This window comes from Danio aesculapii, chromosome 21, assembly GCF_903798145.1.
Source record: "Danio aesculapii chromosome 21, fDanAes4.1, whole genome shotgun sequence".
NCBI classification, from domain to species: Eukaryota; Metazoa; Chordata; class Actinopteri; order Cypriniformes; family Danionidae; genus Danio; species Danio aesculapii.
Window position 1 is genome coordinate 42,050,695 of NC_079455.1, and position 23,004 is coordinate 42,073,698.

Genomic DNA, 23,004 nt, shown 5'->3' on the forward strand with positions numbered 1-23,004 from the left:
AGTTTGCGAATGTTCGTTGGAACAACGGATTTGAGAAATGCCAAATCACCTAACTTTGTTTGTAACGACAACTTGCGACCTTAGTTGGCTAATGATGGTTTTCAGAAACGCACCCCTGGCTGACTAACAAACTGTAAATCATCATACATCGGTTGTGCTGCAGAAAGGATTCCTCAGAAACAAACAACTAGCAAAGTTATGAGTACAAGTGAAAGCTATGGGTTACCAGTTAATTAGTTAAAATGATTAGTAACTAATAAAGTTTTGGTAACTAATAACCTTAACCTTTCTGAATTTGATTGTAATGCAATAACGTGCATTTCGTAAAGCTATAATTATTGTGAAAAGCGCTACACAAATAAATAAACTTGAGCAATTACTCACCATTAGTAATCTTCTTTTAGCTTTCAGCACAGACCAACAGGCTGTAGCCAATGCCTTACGTAGACAGAGAAAGATACTTTAGAAATACAGACACATTAACCTCAATTCTGTGTGCCACTTAAAGGCACAGTATGTATTTTTGTCCACTAGAGGGCGTGTATTCACAACAAACAAAGGTGCATTTTGATGATGGAGTGACAAAGTGTGGAATCAAGGGAGTTGTGGTCTTCATTACATCTTACGGGACTCCTGCAGAAATCATGTTGATGGATGAGCTGAAGTATTTAGCACTTATTATCATGTTAGTATGAGTAGCGATGGATTAATGCACTTTTTGAAGTAGCAAAATTAAAGCCACTGTGCAACACCATTATACAGCATGGAAAAGCCAGGATAAAACGTAAAACTACTCCGACTGTGTTCAACTTACAGGAAAAAAAGTCAAACACAGAGAAGAGATTGAGGGAGTGTAAAGTATGGGGTAACTTGAATTTTTGGGGGTAACTATTCCTGAAAGTCATTACTACTGAAAGTGGATCTACAGCATCTGAATCAATGGCTGTCTTCATACTGTCACCCATGGCTTTTCTATCTTGCATTTAGTCATTCATTCAGCTTAGTCTGTTTCAGTGGTCGCCACAGTGGAATGAACCGCCAACTATTCTGGCATATGTTTTACACAGCGGATGCTCTTCCAGGTGCAACCCAGTACTGGGAAACACCCATACACACTCATTCACACACACACACACACACACACACACACACACACTCATACATTCATTCATTTTCTTTTCAGTTTAGTCCATTTATTAATCAGGGGTCACCACAGCGGAACGAACCGCCAACTTATCCAGCGTATGTTTTACGCAGAGGATGCCCTTCCAGCTGCAACCAAATACTGGAAAACACCCATACACACTCCTTCACACACACTCATACACTCCGGCCAATTTTGTTTACCCAATTCACCTACAGCGCATGTGTTTGGGTTCTCCAATTTCCCCCACAGTCCAGAGGAAAACCCACGCCAACACGGGAAGAACATGCAAACTCCACACAGAAATGCCAACTGACCCAGCCGGGACTTGAACCAGCAACCTTCTTGCTGTGAGGCCACTGTGCTAACCACTGAGCCACCGTGCTGCCCCTATCTTGCATTTATTTTTATGTTAAATAAATAATGATGCAATGCGAGATGCCATGTGATGTTCATCTGAGGTTTTATCTCACAAACTTAACCATATTTTTTTATTATTACGTCCTGATGTGGAAAACCATGGGATTAAATTGAGTGACACGTGACTGTATATGTTTGCAGTGGAGCTCTGATGTACCGTTTCTTTAAAACTGTCTGAGAGCCATCGGTTCCTCAGAACTGCGACCACTGAAGACGGAGGACTTTCCAGATCCTCAAACGCATCCATAAGGATAAAGTCCAACACAATGTCAAAGAAGTTCATACAGACAACCTGGAACAAAAGCAAAGGTCAAAAAAGAAAATATTATCTTCTTCTGATCATTATTATTAATTTTAATTATAATTATTAATAATAATATAAATTAATAATAATAATGTGCCATCAAATGACTATAATGATTCAATCACTTCCAAAATAAGTTTGTATTTACATAATGTATATGCTCACAGTGTATAAATATTGTGTCTATATATATATATATATATATATATATATATATATATATATATATATATATATATATATATATATATATATATATATATATATATATATATATATGGGACATTTAAAGGCTTAACTAGGTTAATTAGGTTAACTAGGCAGGTTAGAGTAATTAGGCAAGTTATTGTATAATGATGGTTTGTTCTGTAGACAGTCGAAAAAGAAATTGCTTAAAGGCGCTAAAACTTTTGACCTAAAAATGGTTCATTAAAAATTAAAAACTGCTTTCATTCTATCTGAAACAAAACAAAAAAATATATATATATTGTCAGACATACTGTGAAAAAAATTCCATAACTCTGACTGTATATATTTATTTAAATAAATATATATAAATAAACATAAAAAAAAAATAAATAATAAATAAATAATGTTTATTTTATAAATCTCAAAAAGCATTTTTATATCATCATTTATACACACACACACACGCACACACAAAATAAATTTGCACAGTACACGTATAATATGACAATACAAGCTTTTATTCTGGATGCGATTAATCACAATTAATCTTTTGACAGCATTAATAAGCACTAATAATAATAATTTTTATTATTATTATTATTATTTATATTAATAATTATAAAAATAATAACAATTATGTTTTTTATTGTTTCCTTATTGTTTCTCATTTTTTATTTCTTTATATTTTTATTATTATGGTAACGCTTTAGTTTAAGTACCAATTCTCACAATTAACTAGTGGCTTATTACTAGGGCTAGACAGAATCTGCGGACATTTTTTGCTATTTCTGCGCAGAATTTAGTTAAAAATCTGCGGATTTATGTGGATTTATGTTTTTGGGAGTATCATAACTAAAAACTTTACATATTAAATAAAAAAATACCTTTTTAACTTTTACTTAATGTTTACAATGCAAATCCAATTAGCACCACTTATTTGGTAAACAAAGCAAGTCTCTCATTTAATACATCTACTAAAAGACAGAAAATATGACTTTAAAAACTGTATTGTAAGTAAATCATATGATAATATTTATATTAGTCAATAATATTACTGAATTCATTTCAAAACTGAATAAATATAAATTTACACACATGTACATGAGTAAATAAATAGACTCAATGATGGGCAAAAAATGCGCGTGCATATTCCATGTGGGCCTACTTATTACCTGCCTATTATTAAGATATTAGCTGTTTGTTAACACTTATAAAGCACATATTCTGCATGACCTTATTCTACATCCCTAATCCTACCCAATACCAAAACCCAACTATTACCTTTATAAATATTAATAAGCAGAAAACTTCAAGTTTGAGGCAAATGTAATAATTAATGATTTATTAATAGTGAATACTGTATCTTAAAACATGTATTTATTAATATTTTAATATTATTATTAATTATATTAGGTGTAGTTTTCAGGATTATTATTATTATTTTATAAACAATACATTAATAATCAACTATTATTATTATTATTATTATTATTATTATTATTATTATTATTATTATAAATAAAAGACATAAAAAACAGTTGTGATGCTGTTCACACCAGACGCGGCATGCACAAATAAACTGCGCTATTCGCACGTAAATAGATGTGTGAATTAAGAGAGTAAAGTCTAAATGTTCATGCATCAAATCTGCTTCATTCGTGCGTCAAATTCACTTAACAATAGAGGCGGATTCGCGTCATGGGCAGGGCATCTGTCTGCCCGGTGACTCTAGTTTCTTTGCTAAATGGCTAACATTGATTTTATTGAGACAATAGTAGTGACTTAAAGGCCCGTTTCCACTGAGTGGTACGGTACGGTTCGGTTTGGTACGCTTTTATAGCCGTTTCCACTGTCAAAAAGCGTACCTAACTGAACCGTACCACTTTTTCGGCACCCTTTCGAAAGGGTACCAAACACGAGAAAGGGTCCCAAAAGGCGGAGCTAGACGCGCAGCTGAACGCTATTGGTTTACAGAGATACATCATTCGCTTACGCAACAAGCCAGAATGAAAACAAAAAACCTCCTTATTTAAAATACACGCACAGCCGAGAGATTACAGCGGAATTATTTATACATATAATAACGAGCCATGGTCGACCCGGGCTCAAACAAACCTTGTCGTCGTCTTGATAAACAGCCACAAAGCCATGGAGTAGAGCAGATTTACCCTGTGCCATGTAGTTTTTTTTACGAGGCAGTCTGAAGTGCGAGCGATTTCGCTTTCTTCCTTCACCGCGCGTCTATATCTGAAATAACAAACTTCTTGAGCTGATGATAATAACCTGCGCTTGATTATTGACGTGCTTTTGAAACCCGATCCTGTCAGACACTGACAAACGCGAGAGTGAAGCGCGGAAAAAACAAAGGAGAAGCCGGAAAAAAGGAGCACATTATTATTCAGCAAACGTAAACAAACTGCCTTGTTTAACTATGATTGTTATCATCACCTTTTGGACTAATATGAACCGGGAATGATAGAATTATTCTCGAACCGAGGCTACATGTGCTGCTGAAGATTACAGACACAGATAAGAGATTTACACTGGCTGTCGGCTATATATTGTGTTGTTTTGAACCTAAAAATGGACGAAATGTCTGTTGTGTGTGTTCTTCTGTAATTGATAACATATCGGAGACTGTAAGGGGCTGTATGTGTTTATATATGTTCATTTATTTAGTTATTTAATATAATTACAGATGTTACAGTAGGTTATTTCGCACTGTCATTGATCTGCAGTTATAATCAACTCATGTTCATTGAAAAGTTAGAAATAAACATTTCTACACAAGTATTTATGTGTGTATGAAGCATCTGTTTTGTGAGAAGTGCTTCTCATATGATATGTAAGTGACCTGTACAGCTTTATAGTAGACATTTCCTCGAGCGAGAATGACGTCGACTGAAACTTTCTGTCATACACCACGCCCACCAAAAGGGTACCCTTGTTAGTGGAAACGCAAGCTTGATAAAGGTGACCCGTACCAAACCGAACCGTACCGTACCGTACCAGTCAGTGGAAACGAGCCATAAGTGCTTTAGGAAAGCTGAAAAACAGCGTATATTTGTTCGGCGCCATGTCCGAGTCCACTAGATCCTTTCGTAGGTGCACCCAGCTCTGTGAGTTCATCAACTCCGCCAGAAACTGCACCTGAATGATGGAAGCTTTCAGCGGTGCTTCAGACTGAGCCGAGCCCAGTTTGATGCGTTGTTGTCCGGTGTCGGCAGGAGGAGTTCCCAACAAAAGGCGCTACGTCATAATCACGCCTCTGATTGGTTTACGTGGCGCGAATGTCCGCTGAAGCTCCGATTTTCCAACTTGAGCGATTCATGTAAAGAGTGTCAAATGCGAAAAATGCGCAACTCACGCCGCTTCAATCACACATATCGTGTCATTCGCGTCGCCTTATTCGCGCAAAACGTATCGCAGAACGTCTATTGGCAGCTTTACATTGACTTAACATGTAAATCACTCACGCTTGACGCTTCATCTGCGTCTGGTGTGAACGCAGCATGAGAAAGCAGCTGCTAAGAAAGCATGTAATTACAGCAGTATGGATGTTCGCACACGTACACTGGCAGATGAAATCAATAAAACGACACTGTTATGATAGTTTAATATGAAGTATTATAACAAGACAAACCCCTCGTCCTTCCAGCTCCATCTTGCTGACGGGCCACGTCTCTTCTCTCTGTGTGTACTGCAGCATGTCTTCATAACTCTCCAGAAACGCCTTCGGACTCTAAATACATAAAGATGACAAAACCTTGATTTCCTATATTTACATTATATACTGAGGTCAAAAGTTAATGTATTTACTAACATGAACTACTAATGAGCAACACTTGTACAGCATTTATTAATCATAGTTCAACATTTACTAATGCATTTTTATAAACCGAATTCATGTTTGTTATCATTAGTTAATGCACCGAGTTAAACATGAACAACTTTATTTCCATTAACAAGCATGAACACATACTGTATTAAATGTATTGTTTATTTCTTAAGTAAATGCATGAACAAATATAACCTTATTGTAACGTGTTCCCCATATTGAAGTATGCATGATGCGTATGGTCTTTTCATAACATGTCAACACACTATATGAGAACAAGACATTTAAATGTTTTTTGTTGCAAAAAGCTATTGTGATAATATTAAGACAAGCTGGCAAATTTAAAGCTCAATTTAATAAGAAGAAATACAACAATTTTACAGTAGGATAAGACTGTCACCAGATCCAAAATTGGGCATTTTCGGAGACACCTCCAAAATAGGAGATAAATATATAATCACAGGCAGTATCTTTGAGTATGATATTAACAAAGAAAATAATTTTACAAAATTGGAAGTCAGATTATGTGCCTGTTTTCGAAATTTGGGTTAGAAGCTTAAGTTTCGTGTTGCCCATGGAGGAAATGAGATACGGGATGACAAACAAACTAAACACATTTGTAAAAATCTGGAGCCCAATTATGTTCTACATCAGTAATGCTAACTTGTAACTCTTTATAAGTGAGATTGGTCTGGAGTAAGTCGAATTGTGGAGCCTATGCATTTCTCTGTAAATTATTTTTGTTTCATATTTAATTCTATTTATTTCCTTATGCTTTCTGGATGATGTTGTATTATGTTGTGTCTGACTATTTGTGTATTTTGAAATGACCTTTGTAACCCCCCCCCCCTTATTTATTTATTTATTTAGTTTTTTTTTTATGTTGTTTTTTGTTCTGTTTATGTTGTTGATTATTTCTTATGCTAAAACAATAAAAAGATTATTTAAAAAAACATTTTACAGTAGTAGTTGCAGTAATAGTAATTATAAATAGAATAATTAAAATAATAATAATCACAAAATGTTTTCATTCAAATAATTATTAAAATATTCAGACAAATGTATTAATTTAATTTAAAAATACTTTTAAAAGAAAATCAATTATTGATAAAATCTCGTTGTAACAAACAGAACTGATAACCACTCATCCAGCCAGCAGGGATAGCCCTCGCCTGAATTCTGACTGCCAGTTCTTCGTTGTTTACTTATTGTTTGGTGGCCATATTAACCAGGCCACACCAAACAGTACCTGCCACCTTACCGAGCATTTTCTTACGGTTTTGTTCTGCCTTTCTGTTAAGACCTTTGCACCTGTTTTTGTTGACCACTGATTGTTCCATCACTGATTTTGCCTTGATTGCCTTGGTGGACTACTGTTTGTTACTCTGAAACTTGCATGCCTTATCGACTTCAATTCAGCATAGTGATTTGGATTTGTTTGCAGAGAACTATTCAACTTATTGCACTTGGATCTAATCTGTCTCCATGCTGTCACCACCGCCCTCGACATAGTCGTTCAAGAGGAAAAGAAATAGTCTGATATCTAAAACTTAACAGTAATGGCTTACTTAGGTGTCAATTGTTAATATTTATTTTTATTTATTTATTTATTTTTTGTTATTGTTTTGTTTATTTGTTTGTTTTGTCTTTATTGTTGTTGTTTACTTTATTATCCTCTGAAAATGGTTCAGAGAGTAAGGAATGTGTTTAATTACCACCCAATAGTGTTTTCTTCAATACAGTGAAATATTCCCTCTTTCCCTCACTTGTAATAACTCTCTGATTGAGAATTGCCAATATAAAGAGTCAAGCTAAAAAGAACTTAATCACAATGTTTAAAAACATTGTTCCTTAAAGTTTTTCAGAGAATTTAGTTTCATATGGTCTGAGAGTCCTTCAGATGCCTTTTGGCAAATTCCAGGCGGGGAGTGGCTTCATCTGGCAACTCTACCATACAGGCCTGATTGGTGGATTGCTGCACAGATGGTTGTCCTTCTGTAAGCTTCTCCTCTCCACAGAAGAACGCTGGAGCTCAGACAGAGTGACCATCGGGATATTGATCACTCAGCTAAGATGGCCGGCCAGCACTAGGAAGAGTCCTGGTGGTTCCAAACATCTTCCACTTACGGATGATGGAGGCCACTGTGCTCATTGGAACTTTCAGAGCAGCAGAAATTTTCCTGTAACCTTCCCCAGCCTTGTGCCTTGAGACAATCCAGTCTCGGAGGTCTACAGACAATTCCTTTGTCTTCATGCTTGGTTTGTGCTTTGACATGCACTGTCAACCCTGGGACCTTATATAGACTGAATTGACCACAGGTGAACTCCAATTAGGCTGCTGAAACATCTTAAGTTTGATCAGTGGAAACAGACTGTACCTGAGCTCAGATTAGAGCTTCACGCCAAAGAATACTTAAGTACGTGTGATCGTTCAGCTTTTTTATTTATAATAAATTTGCGACAATTTCAAAAACTCTTTTTTTCACAGTGTCATTATGGGGTATTGTGTGTATAATTCTGAGGAAATAATTTAATTTAATCCATTTTGGAATAAGGCTGTAACATAAATATGGAAAAAGTGAAGCGCTATGAAGACTTTCTGGATGCACTGCAGTACTATAATCCAACTCATTATCTGCATTAAATGGTTCATACAGGGATTAAAGAGATCATTTTCAAGACAGGACTTTCTGTTTAAAAATATATGCTAAAACCAAAGAGAAAAACAAGTTTTATGAATAAAACTTATACAAGTTACATTTTTATAAATACCTCCTCATGTACAGTAGAGGTGAATGAGGAATAAACTTGCTCTGAGAAGAGCTGTTGTTCTCAATCATGGTTTACTTCACTAAGTCAGTTTAATGGTGAAGAGATTGATCCATTAGGCTTATTGAAGGTTTGCGAAAAAAAAAAAAGTCATGCTCCCGTGTAAAAGTATTCTGTAGTATTTTCAAAAAACTAAATTACAGTATTTTATTTTGATACTTGTTGTGGCTGCTGTAATTTGTAGTTTATTTTAATACACATATATCTGAGGTATTTGGTGTTTTATTTTAAAATACATTTCAATGTATTTTTGCCTGTCCCTGTGTGTGCGTTAAAGTTCTTATTAAACTTTATAAATGCTTTGGCAATACATTTCTAACAATTGTCAAGCCAAAATAGTTTAAAAACAAATAAATAATTAAATAATTAAAAACAATACAATAAAAGCAGAGTTCTACATGAATTATAAACGACTCACTACTCTTTCGGGACTCTTCTCAATATTTAATTCTAAAACCTTATGTAAGAGTTGAGGGGTTTAAAGTTATTTGAATGTTTTGGAATGAGAACAATAAAGGGGCGGGGCTTGATTTTGTTCATGAGGAATTGATTGGGTGATTGTGGGTTGCTATTGGTGGATCTCATGAGAGTGACAGGTTGTTCCCGCCCTCATACCAGTAACCAGCAATCAGAGAAAAGATGTTGTTGAAGGAGGTCACTAAATGCTGTAATACTCAATAATAATAATAATAATAATAAAATAATAACAACTGTAATAATATTAATAAAAAAATTATAATAATAATATTAAAATAATAGTAATAATAACAACTATAATAATAATAATAATAATAATAATAATAATAATAATAATATTAAAATAATAACAACAACAACAACAACAACAACAATAATAATAAAAAACGAATAAAAAAAAAATAATATTAAAATAATAATAATAATAATATTAACAACTATAATAATAATAATAATAATAATAACAACAACTATAATAATAATAATAATAATAATAATAATATTAAAATAATAATAACAACAACAACAACAACAACAAGAACTATAATAATAATAATAAAATAACAACAATTATAATAAAATAATAACAATAACAACAATTATCATAATAATAATAAAAATAACAACAACAATAATAATAAAATAATAATAATAGTAATAATAATAATAGTAAAATAATAACAACTATAATAATAATAACAACAACAACAACAACAATAATAATAAAAAAATAACAAGAATTATAATAAAATAATAACAATAATTAATAATAATAATAAAAATAACAACAACAATAATAATAATAATAAAATAGCAACAATTATAATAAAATAATAACAATAACAACAATCATCATAATAATAATTATAATAATAAAAACAACAATAATAATAATATAATAATGATAATGATAAAATAATAACAATAATAATAATATAATAAAAATAATAATAATAATAATATAAAATAATAATAATAATAAAATAATTATGATAATAATAATAATAAAATGTTAATAATAATAATAATTTCCACATTTAGATTTCATGGCTGACTTTAATCACTATTAAATCACCTTGTTGGCTTTGACCAGGAGTCCAGAAATCATCTGCTTCCCTGTTTCCATGAAGAACACTCTGTGTGTTTCATCCAGCAGCAGCACCTACACACACACGCAGGCACGCACGCACGCACGCACACACACACACACACATCAGCATGAGTCCTGTGTGATCATGTGTATGTGTGGATAACAGCGTGTGTGTGTGTGTGTGTTTGTGTGAGATGATGTTTGTGTGTGATCATGTGTTTGTGTGGATAACAGCATGTGTGTGTGTGCGTGCGTGCGTGCGTGCGTGCGTGCGTGCGTGCGTGTGTGTGAGATGATGTTTGTGTGTGATCATGTGTTTGAATGTTTGCAAGTATGTATGTGTGTAATCATGCAAGTAATTGTGTAGGTGAGTGTGTGTGTAAATGTGTCAGCTTATGAGTGTGTGATTGTGTGCATTTGCATGATCACAAGAAACAGTGTTATCGTGTGTGTGTGTGTGCGTGTGTGTGTGTGTGTGTGTGTGTGTGTGTGTGAGTGCATTGTAATCATGTGGGCATGTGTGCGTGCATTTGTAACCATGAGGGCACATGTGTAATTATGTGTATATGTGAGTGTATGTGTGGGTGAGTGTATGTGTGTGTGTGTAATGGTGTGTGCATTTGAGTGCAATTGTAATTGTGAGGGTATGTGTGTGCATTTGCAACCGAGTGTGCATTTGCAACCGTGTTGGCATGTGTGTGCATTTGTAACCATAAGTGCATGTGTGTGTGTGTGTGTGTGTGTGTAATGGTGTATGTATTTGTAATCGTGTAGGCATGTTTGAGTGCATTTGTAATGGTGAGAGTATTTGTGTGTGTGTGTGTGTGTGTGTGTGTGTGTGTGTGTGTGTGTGTGTGTGTGTGTGTGTGTGTGTGTGTATGTGTGTAATGATTTGTGCATATGAGTAATCATGTGTCCATGTGTGTGTGTGGGCGTGTGTGTGTGCATATGAGTGCATTTGTAATCGTGTGGATGTGTGTGTGTGTGTGTGTGTGTGTGTGTGTGTGTGTGTGTGTGTGTGCATATGAGGGAATTTGTAATCATGTGGGCATGTGTGTGCTCATATGAGTGCATTTGTAATCGTGTGTGTGTGTGTGTGTGTGTGTGTAAAATGGTGTGTGCATATAAGTGCATTTGTAATCATGTGGGTGTGTGTTTATGTGTGTAAAATGGTGTGTGCATTTGAGGACATTTGTAATCGTGTGTGTGTGTGAGTGCATATGAGTGCATTTTAATCGTGTGGGCGTGTATGTGTGATTGTGTGTGCATAGGAGTGCATTAGTAATCGTGTGAGCATGTGTGTGTGTGTGTGCGCATATGAGTGCCTTTGTAATCGTGGGGGCGTGTGTGTGTGTGTGTGTGTAATGGTGTGTGCATATGAGTGCCTTTGTAATCATGTTTACAGTGCCTTTGTAATCGAGTGTGTGTGTGTGTGTGTAACGGTGTATGCATATGAGTGCATTTGTAATCGTGTGGTGTGTGTGTGCATATGAGTGCATTTGTAATCGTGTGGGCGTGGGTGTGTGTGTGTGTGTGTGCATATGAGTGCATTTGTAATCGTGTGGGCGTGTGTGTAATGGTGTGTGCATATGAGTGCATTTGTAATCGTGTGGGCGTGTGTGTGTGTGTGTAATGGTGTGTGCAAAAGAGTGCATTTGTAATTGTGTAAGCGTGTGTGTGTGTGTGTGTGTGTGTGTGTAATGGTGTGTGCAAAAGAGTGCATCTGTAATCATGTGGGTGTGTGTGTGTAATGGTGTGTGCATATGAGTGCATTTGTAATCGTGAGGGCTTGTGTGTGTGTAATGGTGTGTGCAAAAGAGTGCATCTGTAATCGTGTGGGTGTGTGGGTGTGTGTGTAATGGTGTGTGCATTTGTAATCGTGAGGGCATGTGCGTGCACATTTGTAACCGCTTGGACGTGTGTGTGCATCTGTAACTATGAGGGCATGTGCATGTGTGTAATGGTTTGTGCATATGAATGCATTTGTAATTGTGTGTGTGTGTGTGTGTGCGTGCGTGTGTGTGTGTGTGTGTATGTGTAAAATGGTGTTCGCTTAAGTGCATTTGTAATCGTGAGGTCGTGTGTGTGCCTTTGTAATCACGTGGGCATGTGTGTGCGCGCAATCATTTGTACGTGTGCCTGTCTGTGCATATGGGTGCATTTGTAATCGTGCGGGCATGTGTGTGTGTGTGTGTGTGTGTGTGTGTAACCGTGTGTGTTTGTGTAATGGTGTGCGCATTTTAATCGTGTCGACATGCGTGTAGTCATGTGAGCATGTGTATGTTCGTGTGTGCTTGTGATCGTGTGTGTGTGTGTGTGTGTGTAATGGTGTGTGAAAGTGTGCTGACCTGGAATGCCTGTCGTACACAGTGCAGTTTAGCGAGGAAGTCCTGATCGCTGTAACACTCCAGCAGTTCAGTTCTGTAACAGAGGCACAGAAATAACACTGTGAGTGTGTGTGTGTGTGTGTGTGTGTGTGTGTGTTCCCATCAGTCTCTGCTCCCTGAGCTACAGCGGAAAGCCTCAAATCCCAGAAGAGAGCTGAACATCTGTGCTTTATGAGCAGCAGAACTCTTGGTATTACTTCAGAAACACTGGATCAGTTTTTGACCTCCAGGCTGCGTGCTGTCCACAATACAGGATAATAATGTTATGCCCTGAAATTATAGAGCATGTTACAAATGTCATACTTTTAATATCTATCATTTAGAACACAACACGGTGGCTCAGTGTTTAGCACTGTCGCCTCACAGCAAGAAACTCGCTGTTTCGAGTCCAGGTCAGGTTCTGTGTGGAGTTTGCATGTTCTCCCCGTGTTGGCGTGGGTTTCCTCCGAGTGCTCCAGTTTAAATAAATAAATTCAATTATTATTATTTTTATTTAAAATTAATAAAAATAAATATTTAATTCAAATGTTAATAACTAAATACATTTGTTAATTGACTGAAAATATCTTGATAATTTTTTTCGTTTTATTTTAGGATTTTCATTTTAGGTGGGCTCAGCTCCATATGAAGGAGAAAAAAAAGTTATATATATATATATATATATATATATACACATGCATACATACATACATACATACATACGTATATATGTATGTATGTATGTATGTATGTATGTATGTATGTATGTATGTATGTATGTATGTATGTATGTATGTATGCATGCATGCATATATGCATATATATATATATATATATTCATATATTCATATATATATTCATTCATTCATTCATTTTTTTTTTTCAGCTTAGTCCCTTTATTAATCCGGGGTCACCACAGCGAATGAACCGCCAACTTATTCAGCATGTTTTACACAGCGGATGCCTTTCCAGCCACAAACCATGCCTGGGAAACATCCATATACATTCACTTACACTCATACACTACGGACAATTTAGCCTACACAATTTACCTGTACCACATGTCTTTGGACTCCACATAGAAACGCCAACTGACCCAGCCGAGGGTCCTACTGTGCCATCATACGTATATATATATATATATATATATATATATATATATATATATATATATATATATATATATATATATATATATATATATATATATATATATATATATATATATATATATATATATATATATATATATATATATGTGTATATGTGAATGTGTATATATGTGTATGTATGTATGTATGTATATGTATATGTATATATATATATATATATATATATATATATATATATATATATATATATATATATATATATATATATATATATATATATATATATATATATATATATATATATCCAAAGACATGCGCTATATGGGAATTGAATAAGCTAAATTGGACGCAGTGTATGTGAGTGTGTGCAAGAGTGTGCGGATGTTTTCCAATGTTGGTTTGCGGCTGGAAGGGCTTCCGCTGCGTACAACATATGCTGAATAAGTTGACGGTTCATTCCGCTGTGGTGACCCCTGATTAATAAAGAGACTAAGCCGAAAAGAAAACGAATGAATAGATGAATATATTGCTCATTGCTTGTTCATGTTAGCAAATACATAAACAAACATGAACTAATGGAACATTACTGCAAAATCTGACTGATTATTTGAATGCTTGTTTTGTCTTATTTTAAATAATTTCAAGTTATCCTAACACGATTCAAATTTTTGGGTGAACTAACCCTATAATAGTGTTAATATGCACTACCTGAGTGATCTGCAGGCCACGTCTCCATCTTTCACCAAACTCAGAGCTTCTTCATACAGAGCAGCTGGCTTCAGCAGATGAAACGAGTCCTCAAGAGAAAACGTCTCAAACAACTGCAAAACCAGAAGGAAAGTGACATCACATACAGCTGAAGTCACAATTATTAGCTTATTATTTTCTTTTTATATATATATATATATATATATATATATATATATATATATATATATATATATATATATATATATATATATATATATATATATATATATATATATATATATATATATATATATATATATATATATATATATATATTCATTTCCCAATCGATGATTATCAGAGGAAGGAATTTTTCACAGTGTTTCCGATAATATTTTTTATTCTGGAAAAAGTCTTACTTGTTTTATTTAGGCTAGAATAAAAACAGTTTAGAATAAAAAATAAAAAAAAAACATTTTAAGGTCAAAATTACTAGCCTCCTTTTCGACTGTCTACAGAACAAACCATCATTATACTATGACTTGCCTAATCACCCTAACTTGCCTAATTAACCTAGTTAAACCTTTAAATGTCACTTTAAGCTGTACAGAAGTGTCTTGAACAATATCTAGTCAAATATTATTTACTGTCATCATGACAAAGATAAAATAAATCAGTTATTAGAAATGAGTTATTAAAACTATTGTTTAAAAAATGTGTTGAAATAATTTTTTTTTAGTTAAACAGAAATTGAGGGAAAAAATTAAACAGAGGGGCTAATAATTCTGACTTCAACTGTACATGCAAAAAGAAATGCACACGTTTAATGACACTCATGTGTGTTTTCTGACCTCAGCGGCAGAGAAAAACGAGTCGTCTGATGTGACCGTCGTGGCATCGTCGTCCTGGATGGGGTGTGAACTTCCCAGAGTGGGCAAAATCAGCGTTCCTTCACTTTCTGTGTGGACAAATCATGCAAGGTCATATAAAAAAAAACAATAAATAAATAAATAAATAAAATAAAAATTAAATAAATAAAAATAAAAACATTAAATAATAATAATAAATAAATAAATAAAAATAAAAACATAAATTAAAATAAATAAATAAATAAAAATAAACATTAAAATTATAATAAATAAATTAAAAATTAAAATAAAGAAATATTTTTTAATAAAAATAATTTTAACAAAAATAGAAAAAATTTAAATGCAACAAAAATTAAATAAATAAAAATGAATAAAAATTTAATGAAAAACAATTAAATGTAAATAAATAAAAAATAAATTAAAAAATAGATAATTTTTTTTATTATAAAAAAATTTAATAAATAAAAAAAATAAAAATAAATAAATAAATAAAAAGGTATTTTCAGGATAACTTAAGATGATTTAAAATTAGACAAAACAATTGTCACATTTCACAATAATGTTCCATTAGTTCAGGTTAGCAAGAAAAAACATGTAAATGCAAAAAAAAAAAAAACATGCATAATAACAAGTGCTGAGTAAAAAAAATACAATGATTAATCGCATGAAAATAAAAGTTTGTGTTGACAATTTATATTGGTGTTAGGTATATATGTAATATTTATTTATGAATAGATGCATCTATTTGAGAAAAAAAAATTATATTTAGTATAAATTATACAATAAATTATACATGCATATGATACATATTATATACAAATTTATATATGCAAGTAACAAACTTGTTTTGTATAGTTTTGTATGCGTGTATCCCATTTACGTAATAAAGTATTATGTGGTGGTGAAACTCAACCACAAAGAGAGGGGACAACAAAAGAGCCAATTACCAAAAAAAAAAATATGAAGTGTTCCTTTAAGAAACTAATTTTTGAGGGGATTACCATGTATTTGTGTATATTTTACCCAGATCTGCAAGCAGGCTGTCAGGTGGGATTGTGCTGCCAAAGTCCTCCTGCAGATGATAAGCTCTGTGCAGAAGAGTCTCCAGCTTCTCCGCAAACTGATGATTACGAACTTCAGGCTGAAAATCAATGAGCATCATCAGCTATGTTTATATCCACCTATTTATATGCGTATTTTGAAATATTGAACAAAAATGCGGCACGGTGGCTCAGTGGTTAGCACTGTGGCTTCACAGCAGGAAGGTCACTGGTTCAAGTCCCAGCTGGGTCAGTTGGCATTTCAGTGTGGAGTTTACATGTTCTCGCCATGTTGGCATGGGTTTCCTCCGGGTACTTCGGTTTACCCCACAGTCCAAACATGCGCTATAGGTGAATTTGGATGAACTAAAATGGCCGTAGTGTATTAGTGTGACTACAGTATGAGTAATAGGCGGCTGGAAGGGCATCCATTGCGTAAAACATATGCCGGAATAGTTGGTGGTTCATTCCACTGTGGCGACCGCTGATAAATAAGACACTAAGCCAAATAAAAATTAATGAATGAATGAATAAATGATAATAATAAGAAAGAAAATAAAACTGAAAGAAAAAATGTGCATGAACTACAATGGAAACAGATTTACTGAATAAATTCCAGCATGCAAATCAAAAAAGTCATGTGAGTTTGACCTGATAACAAAAATAGGCTTGATGGGATGTCATTAATGGACAAACCAGTGTTTTGAGAACATTAAACATTTGAGATTGTTTTGGTCTAAAATCACAATGGTTCAGTATTATTATTATTATTATTATTATTATTATTCCCTCCAGAACAGTCTAGAGCATCTGTCTGCACTCCAAAAGCCACCGCATTGTGTTCATTGAGGTGCAACTCATTAATTATAGGAGAAAAAAAGACCCACAGTGGCCACAAGGGGGCCACAGCGAGCTCTGTGGTGGTGGGTTGTGTCATATTTTAGATGACGTCACACGTTCACATGACATCACGTGGTTTCCGGTTTCACTCTAAGCAGTGTATCATTACTTCCGCCTACACAGAAATCCCCATAGAGAACTCACCCAGTCAGCTGTATAATTACTACAGAAACGGTTATATATATTTAGACATATATATATATATATATATATATACATATATACATATATATATATATATATATATATATATATATATATATATATATGTATGTATGTATGTATGTATGTATGTATGTATGTATGTATGTATGTATGTATGTATGTATGTATGTATGTATGTATGTATGTATGTATGTATGTATGTATGTATGTATGTATGTATGTATGTATGTATGTATATATATATATATATATATATATATATATATATATATATATATATATATATATATATATATATATATATATATATATATATATATATATATATTCATATTCATTCATTCATTTTCAGTGGCTTCTCCTACTGCTGATATTTGCCACCAGGTTATCAGGAAATGATGATTTTGTTCTCTTTGGCTCACTGGATGGAAACGATATTCCAGTTCTGCACATAAATATACTTCATATCTTTGAATGGAAGCATAGCTGATGAGTTTTTATTTAGCTTTGGCTGCTGTAGTGATGTTTCTGAAGACTCACCGAATGTCGCTCCACAAGCTCTGATCCCTGACTGTTGGAGGCCGAAGCGCGAGAGTGAGATCTGTGCCTGATGTTCAGAGCCAGCTCCCACTTCCTCAAAGCTTCTTCAAACAGCTCCATACCTGAAGATGAAGATGAAGAAGAGGAAGGAGGAGAAGATGAAGAGGAAGAAGAAGGACAATGTAGAAGACGACCAGCTTCAGCACACACACTTACTGGAGACTCTCATATTCTCCATGACTGCTTTTACTTGCTCAAAAAAATAAAATAAAATAAAATAAATAAATAAATAATAAAATTAAATAAAATATATAAAAAAATAAAAATTATAAATTGTTAGATATCTTAGCTTATTTTATATCTTAGTCACATTTTACAATAAGGTTTCATTAGTTGATGGGTTTACTAACATGAACTAATTATCTACAGTACTTGTACAGCATTTAACATAGTTCAACATTTACTAATGCATTATTAACATCCAAAGTCATGCTTGTTAACATTAGCTAATGCAGTTAGCATGAACTAACAAAAACCAAATTTATTTCCATCAACAAACATTAGCTAACATGACCAAATACATTGTTTTTTGTGTTAGTAATTACAGTAACTAATATGAACTAATATAGCAGTTCCCAACAGGGGGGTCCCCGCCCACAAGGGGGGCACAGCGAGCTCTGTGGGGGGAGGGGTCGTGTCATATTTTAGATGACGTCACACGTTCACATGACGTCACGTAGTTTCCGGTTTCACTCTACGGAGTGTATCGTTACTTCCACCTACACAGAAATCCCCATAGAGAACTCACCCAGTCAGCTGTATATTTACTACAGAAACGGTTAGACTGTGACTACGGCTGTTTTCTGTTGTCTGCATTCAAGAGGAGACATCTGACATCAATATTAAAAAAAAAAACCTTACGGATCATCCAGATTTCTGCTTGAACCAAGAATGGGACTTTAAACAGAGTCTATTGCTTTGTGTTGCTGTCTTTACTGCAGATGAAGTTGGTATGGACTTGTCAGTATTTGTCAAATAAAGATTTCAGATGTTAGCGCGGGTGCTGCACATTTTTCAGAATTATTTTTATTATTGTTTCTGTGTCCTGAAGAATAAAAAATAAATAAAACTGTGGCTGTTTTACTGTGGTTGTATACAGTGGACAGCTGATTCACAAACACATTATCCACATTCTACTGCTCAGTTTTTTTCCTATTTAGGTATTTTATTCATGAACATATTCAAATTAAATTAAATAGAATAACAATGTTGTATTTGATTCTTAATAATCAAACAAAATCCATATAAAAACTTGCAATAGTAAAAATAACACCAAGATGACTGCATTTTCATTCAGTATCATTAGATTATGAATTTATTTGTAGCATTATTAATTAAAAGGTAGTACAGATATCAAATTAAATCCACCCAAAAGGTGTCGGTAGGACATAATTTATTCATTCAAATGGAGAAACCGAACAGATCCTTAATAGATCAGTCAATAATAAATTATGAAACTGGTTTCATTTATAGACAAAAGACTCACCAGGTAATATAAGAAGATTTAGTAAAGAATTGTACTCATGCTGGAACATTTACATATAACAAATAATATACATTTATATTCAGAGGAGCAATAAAGTAATAAATAAATCCATTATTGAGGAAATAACCTTACGTGAAAAGGTTGCTTTCCTTGATAAACAATAGCTTAGTCCTATTCTTAATAACTTAAAGAATCATTTTCAAACTCAGAAAGCAGTATTGAAAGAGAAACATTAGGACACATGCCCAATACCAATAATAGTCTTAAATCAGACCATGCAATGTTAATATTTTTATTTGTAAGTTTTCCAGAGAAGTCTCCCATTCATTCAAAGGTAAACCAGAACTAAAATTACACTGTGTTGCCGATAGGGGGAAGTGAAGTGACGTCAATGTGAAAAGGGTCTATTAGGAGAACAATCATGTTGCCTTAGCTCATTTTATCCCCTGGCTGACCAAAAAAAATGGACATATTTGTAATTCGTCCTCCACAAAAAAAACTAATGCTAATGACCCAAGCTTACTGGACCCTGGTGAGAAAGCTCCAAACATCTCAGGTCGCAGCACTAGCAATACTGGAAACACAAAATGCAGGAAACACCAAGATGGTTACCTGAACTATGATTTTATTCCATTTTCTAGAAACAAAGAGTTCCTGGCCCAGACACAGTGTGTTATCTGCACCAAAGTTCTGGCTAACGAATGCATGAGGCCGTCCAAATTAATAAGACAACTGCCGATGACTCATCCCCAATACTATGACAAGCCCGAAGCAGTTTTTGACCGCAAGGCAGAAGAATTGACCCAAATGAGATGAGGAACATCACAGCTACTGACAAGAAACTTTTAAACACTTGGTAAATAATTGGCAACTAATATAGGGCCAATTTAAAGGCTAAAGGTTTACGTTTTTCAGTTACGAACGGCCTACTAATGTTTTACTTTTATATTTTACATTAGGCTATTATTTGTGCATAAACATATCTTGATATAGTAATAAACACAGCGCTTGTTTGAAAACAACATTTATTTGTCATCCTTACCGCAAATTTATATGACGGATAATTTCATTAAATGTTGAGGGGGGCCTTACAATATTTTCCTCAGGAAAAGGGGGTCTCAGGCAAAAACAGGTTGGGAATTACTAAACTAATACAACCTTATTGCAGAGCTTGATGATACGGATTCCTCGAGACAGCGGACAGGATTGTTGCCTTGTCAATAAAGTAAAATTTTTGCTGCGACTGTTGGTCAATTGAGTGCAAATACAGTGTTGGGGTGTAGTTTTGGAACTGGTCTCGTTTGCCCAGTTAGCACGGTTAGTTTGGCAAATGTGATTCCCGCAATCGCGCTCGGATCAGAGCCAAATCAATCGGTCCGAGATCGCCTGAATGAGGTGATCCTGGCTCTATTGCAATTAAACTGTGGAGCAGATCGATTGTAGTAAGAAGGCAAAACAATCCAGAACTAACAAACCAGGCTATATCACAGTATATTATGGTTGTGTAATAGCCATATATATATATATATATATATATATATATATACGGCTATATGAAGAGAGAATGAGGAGTAGGGAGCGTGATGTCATTCCTACCAGCAAATGTGCGTTTCCTATCGAATACGAAAGTGAAACCATGCTGAAACATTAAGGAGAGCGGTTTATCCGTTGACAGATAATTGACAGAAATTACCATCTGCTTTTTTTTCATATTTTATCTTATAATATTTTGTATTAGGCATATTGTTTTGTTCATTTCTGCACCTCGGGGAAAAAAGGAAAAAAAAATTGACGCATTATTTAAAATTTGTAGCCTAAAAAATATCTATTAACCTCTTTTTTTTGGGTGAAAATTTTGGCAGGGCAAGTAAAAATCTGAACCACTGGCCCGATCAGGCCAGTAGAAAAAAATCATTAGCATTGAACCAAAGTGTTACCTATATATTTATCTGTATTGCATCTTAAATCTTCTTTACTTCATTTTATTTAGTATTAATCATATAATTTGTTTTTGTTATAAATATTGCTTTTGATGCTAGAATTTAAAACTGCACTATTTTTAATTCAGAGAGTAAGAAAATGTCATCTAATTTGTTTTCAGCTCATAGACTGGGTAGGACAATTGATGTCTTGCGTAATAGTGTATCTCTGATTATTAAACACTAAAAATATTACAAATGAGAGTAAATGGTTTCCATTTGAATTTATTTTAAAATGCAATTTCTTCCTGTGATGACAAAGCTACTTTTTTCAGTCTTTACTGCGGTGTTTGTTGGTCACATGATCTATTAGAAAACCTAATATGCTCAACGTTTTATCACCATCTTAAAAAAATTTTGAAAGCTCAAAAGCATTTATGAATGTTCAAAACAATTATTGAAACAATTTTTTTACAATCATAAATGGCTAAAAAATATTTACTTATTTATTTTTTTAGTGAGAGCAGAGACTTTGTGCATTATATTGAATATTAAATGAATATAGTAAATAATCAAACAAAAAAAAAAAATCTGAAGGTCATATGAAAAAATGCAAAAATCATGTACACTATTATTTACAGTAAAAAATGTTTACAAATTTTACAACCAAAATATTAAAATAATACATCTGTGAAAACTAGGATGTTTTCAGGATTCGTTAAAGACTATAAAGGTGAAAAGGTGTAACATTGTTAAGGTTTTTACTGGCACATTTCATCAACTTTCTTAATGAAAAAACCAACTAAACAAAACAAAACCGCACTTTAATTCTATAGACTGTAAAATATATGGACGTAGTATCCGTGACGTCACCCATAGGTTTCTGAACACTGCAAAAGAAGCTACAAGTAGGCGCGGCCAACCGTCGCCATTTTGTTCGCGCGTCATCGCACCCACAGCGGGATACCAAACAAGGGCAAAGAGGCAGAGAGTGAGCGGAGCTACAGACACCTGCTGGCACTTTGCTTAGACCTGGCAGACAGACTTTACTCTGTGAAAAAGCTTAATACTTTATTACCTGCAACTCATTTGTGTCCTGACCACATGTGCTTGGATGTATACTATATCAATAAAGTGTTTAGACTTTTAAAAACACTGTAGTAATACATTGAGCCACTAAGCATTGTTCTTCAGATGTTTTTCTACAGGAGGAAAATGCGAAATATGTCCAAACACTTCAAATATAGTCTGTGTTAGTAAATGCAAGACTATTGATGAAATCCAGGTATAACCCTGTATGATAACGCTTCAGATGACTGTTCTAGAGCCTACAGCTAATCAATCTGTCACATTCTGGAGTGCTTTACGGGTCTAAAGAAAAATATTAATGATAAATGATCTTAAATAAAACAAATACATTTATAGAGATGGTATATAAGTATATAACTTTACTCACATAGGAAACGGAGGCCACATGAATGGTTTGTGAGCACAATTAAGTGCACACAGCATCCCATATCATCTGATAATTGTAAGAAATAAGTCCAAAAGGCAGCTGACTGTGTA

The 23,004-nt window shown here is 33.9% G+C and overlaps 1 protein-coding gene across 2 annotated transcripts in view; it reads right to left on the reverse strand.

Annotated features, from left to right (window-relative positions):
- miga2 (mitoguardin 2) overlaps positions 1–23,004 on the reverse strand; it is a 57,017-nt gene that overhangs the window by 18,150 nt on the left and 15,863 nt on the right. For both annotated transcript variants that reach the window (XM_056446339.1, XM_056446338.1), the window contains exons 6-14: positions 17,974–18,095; positions 16,352–16,469; positions 15,311–15,417; positions 14,478–14,590; positions 12,640–12,712; positions 10,277–10,363; positions 5,701–5,799; positions 1,722–1,856; positions 385–438 (exon numbers count right to left, since the gene is read on the reverse strand). In XM_056446339.1, coding sequence (XP_056302314.1) covers positions 385–438; positions 1,722–1,856; positions 5,701–5,799; positions 10,277–10,363; positions 12,640–12,712; positions 14,478–14,590; positions 15,311–15,417; positions 16,352–16,469; positions 17,974–18,095 — 908 coding nt within the window. The remainder of the gene's footprint in view (positions 1–384; positions 439–1,721; positions 1,857–5,700; positions 5,800–10,276; positions 10,364–12,639; positions 12,713–14,477; positions 14,591–15,310; positions 15,418–16,351; positions 16,470–17,973; positions 18,096–23,004) is intronic.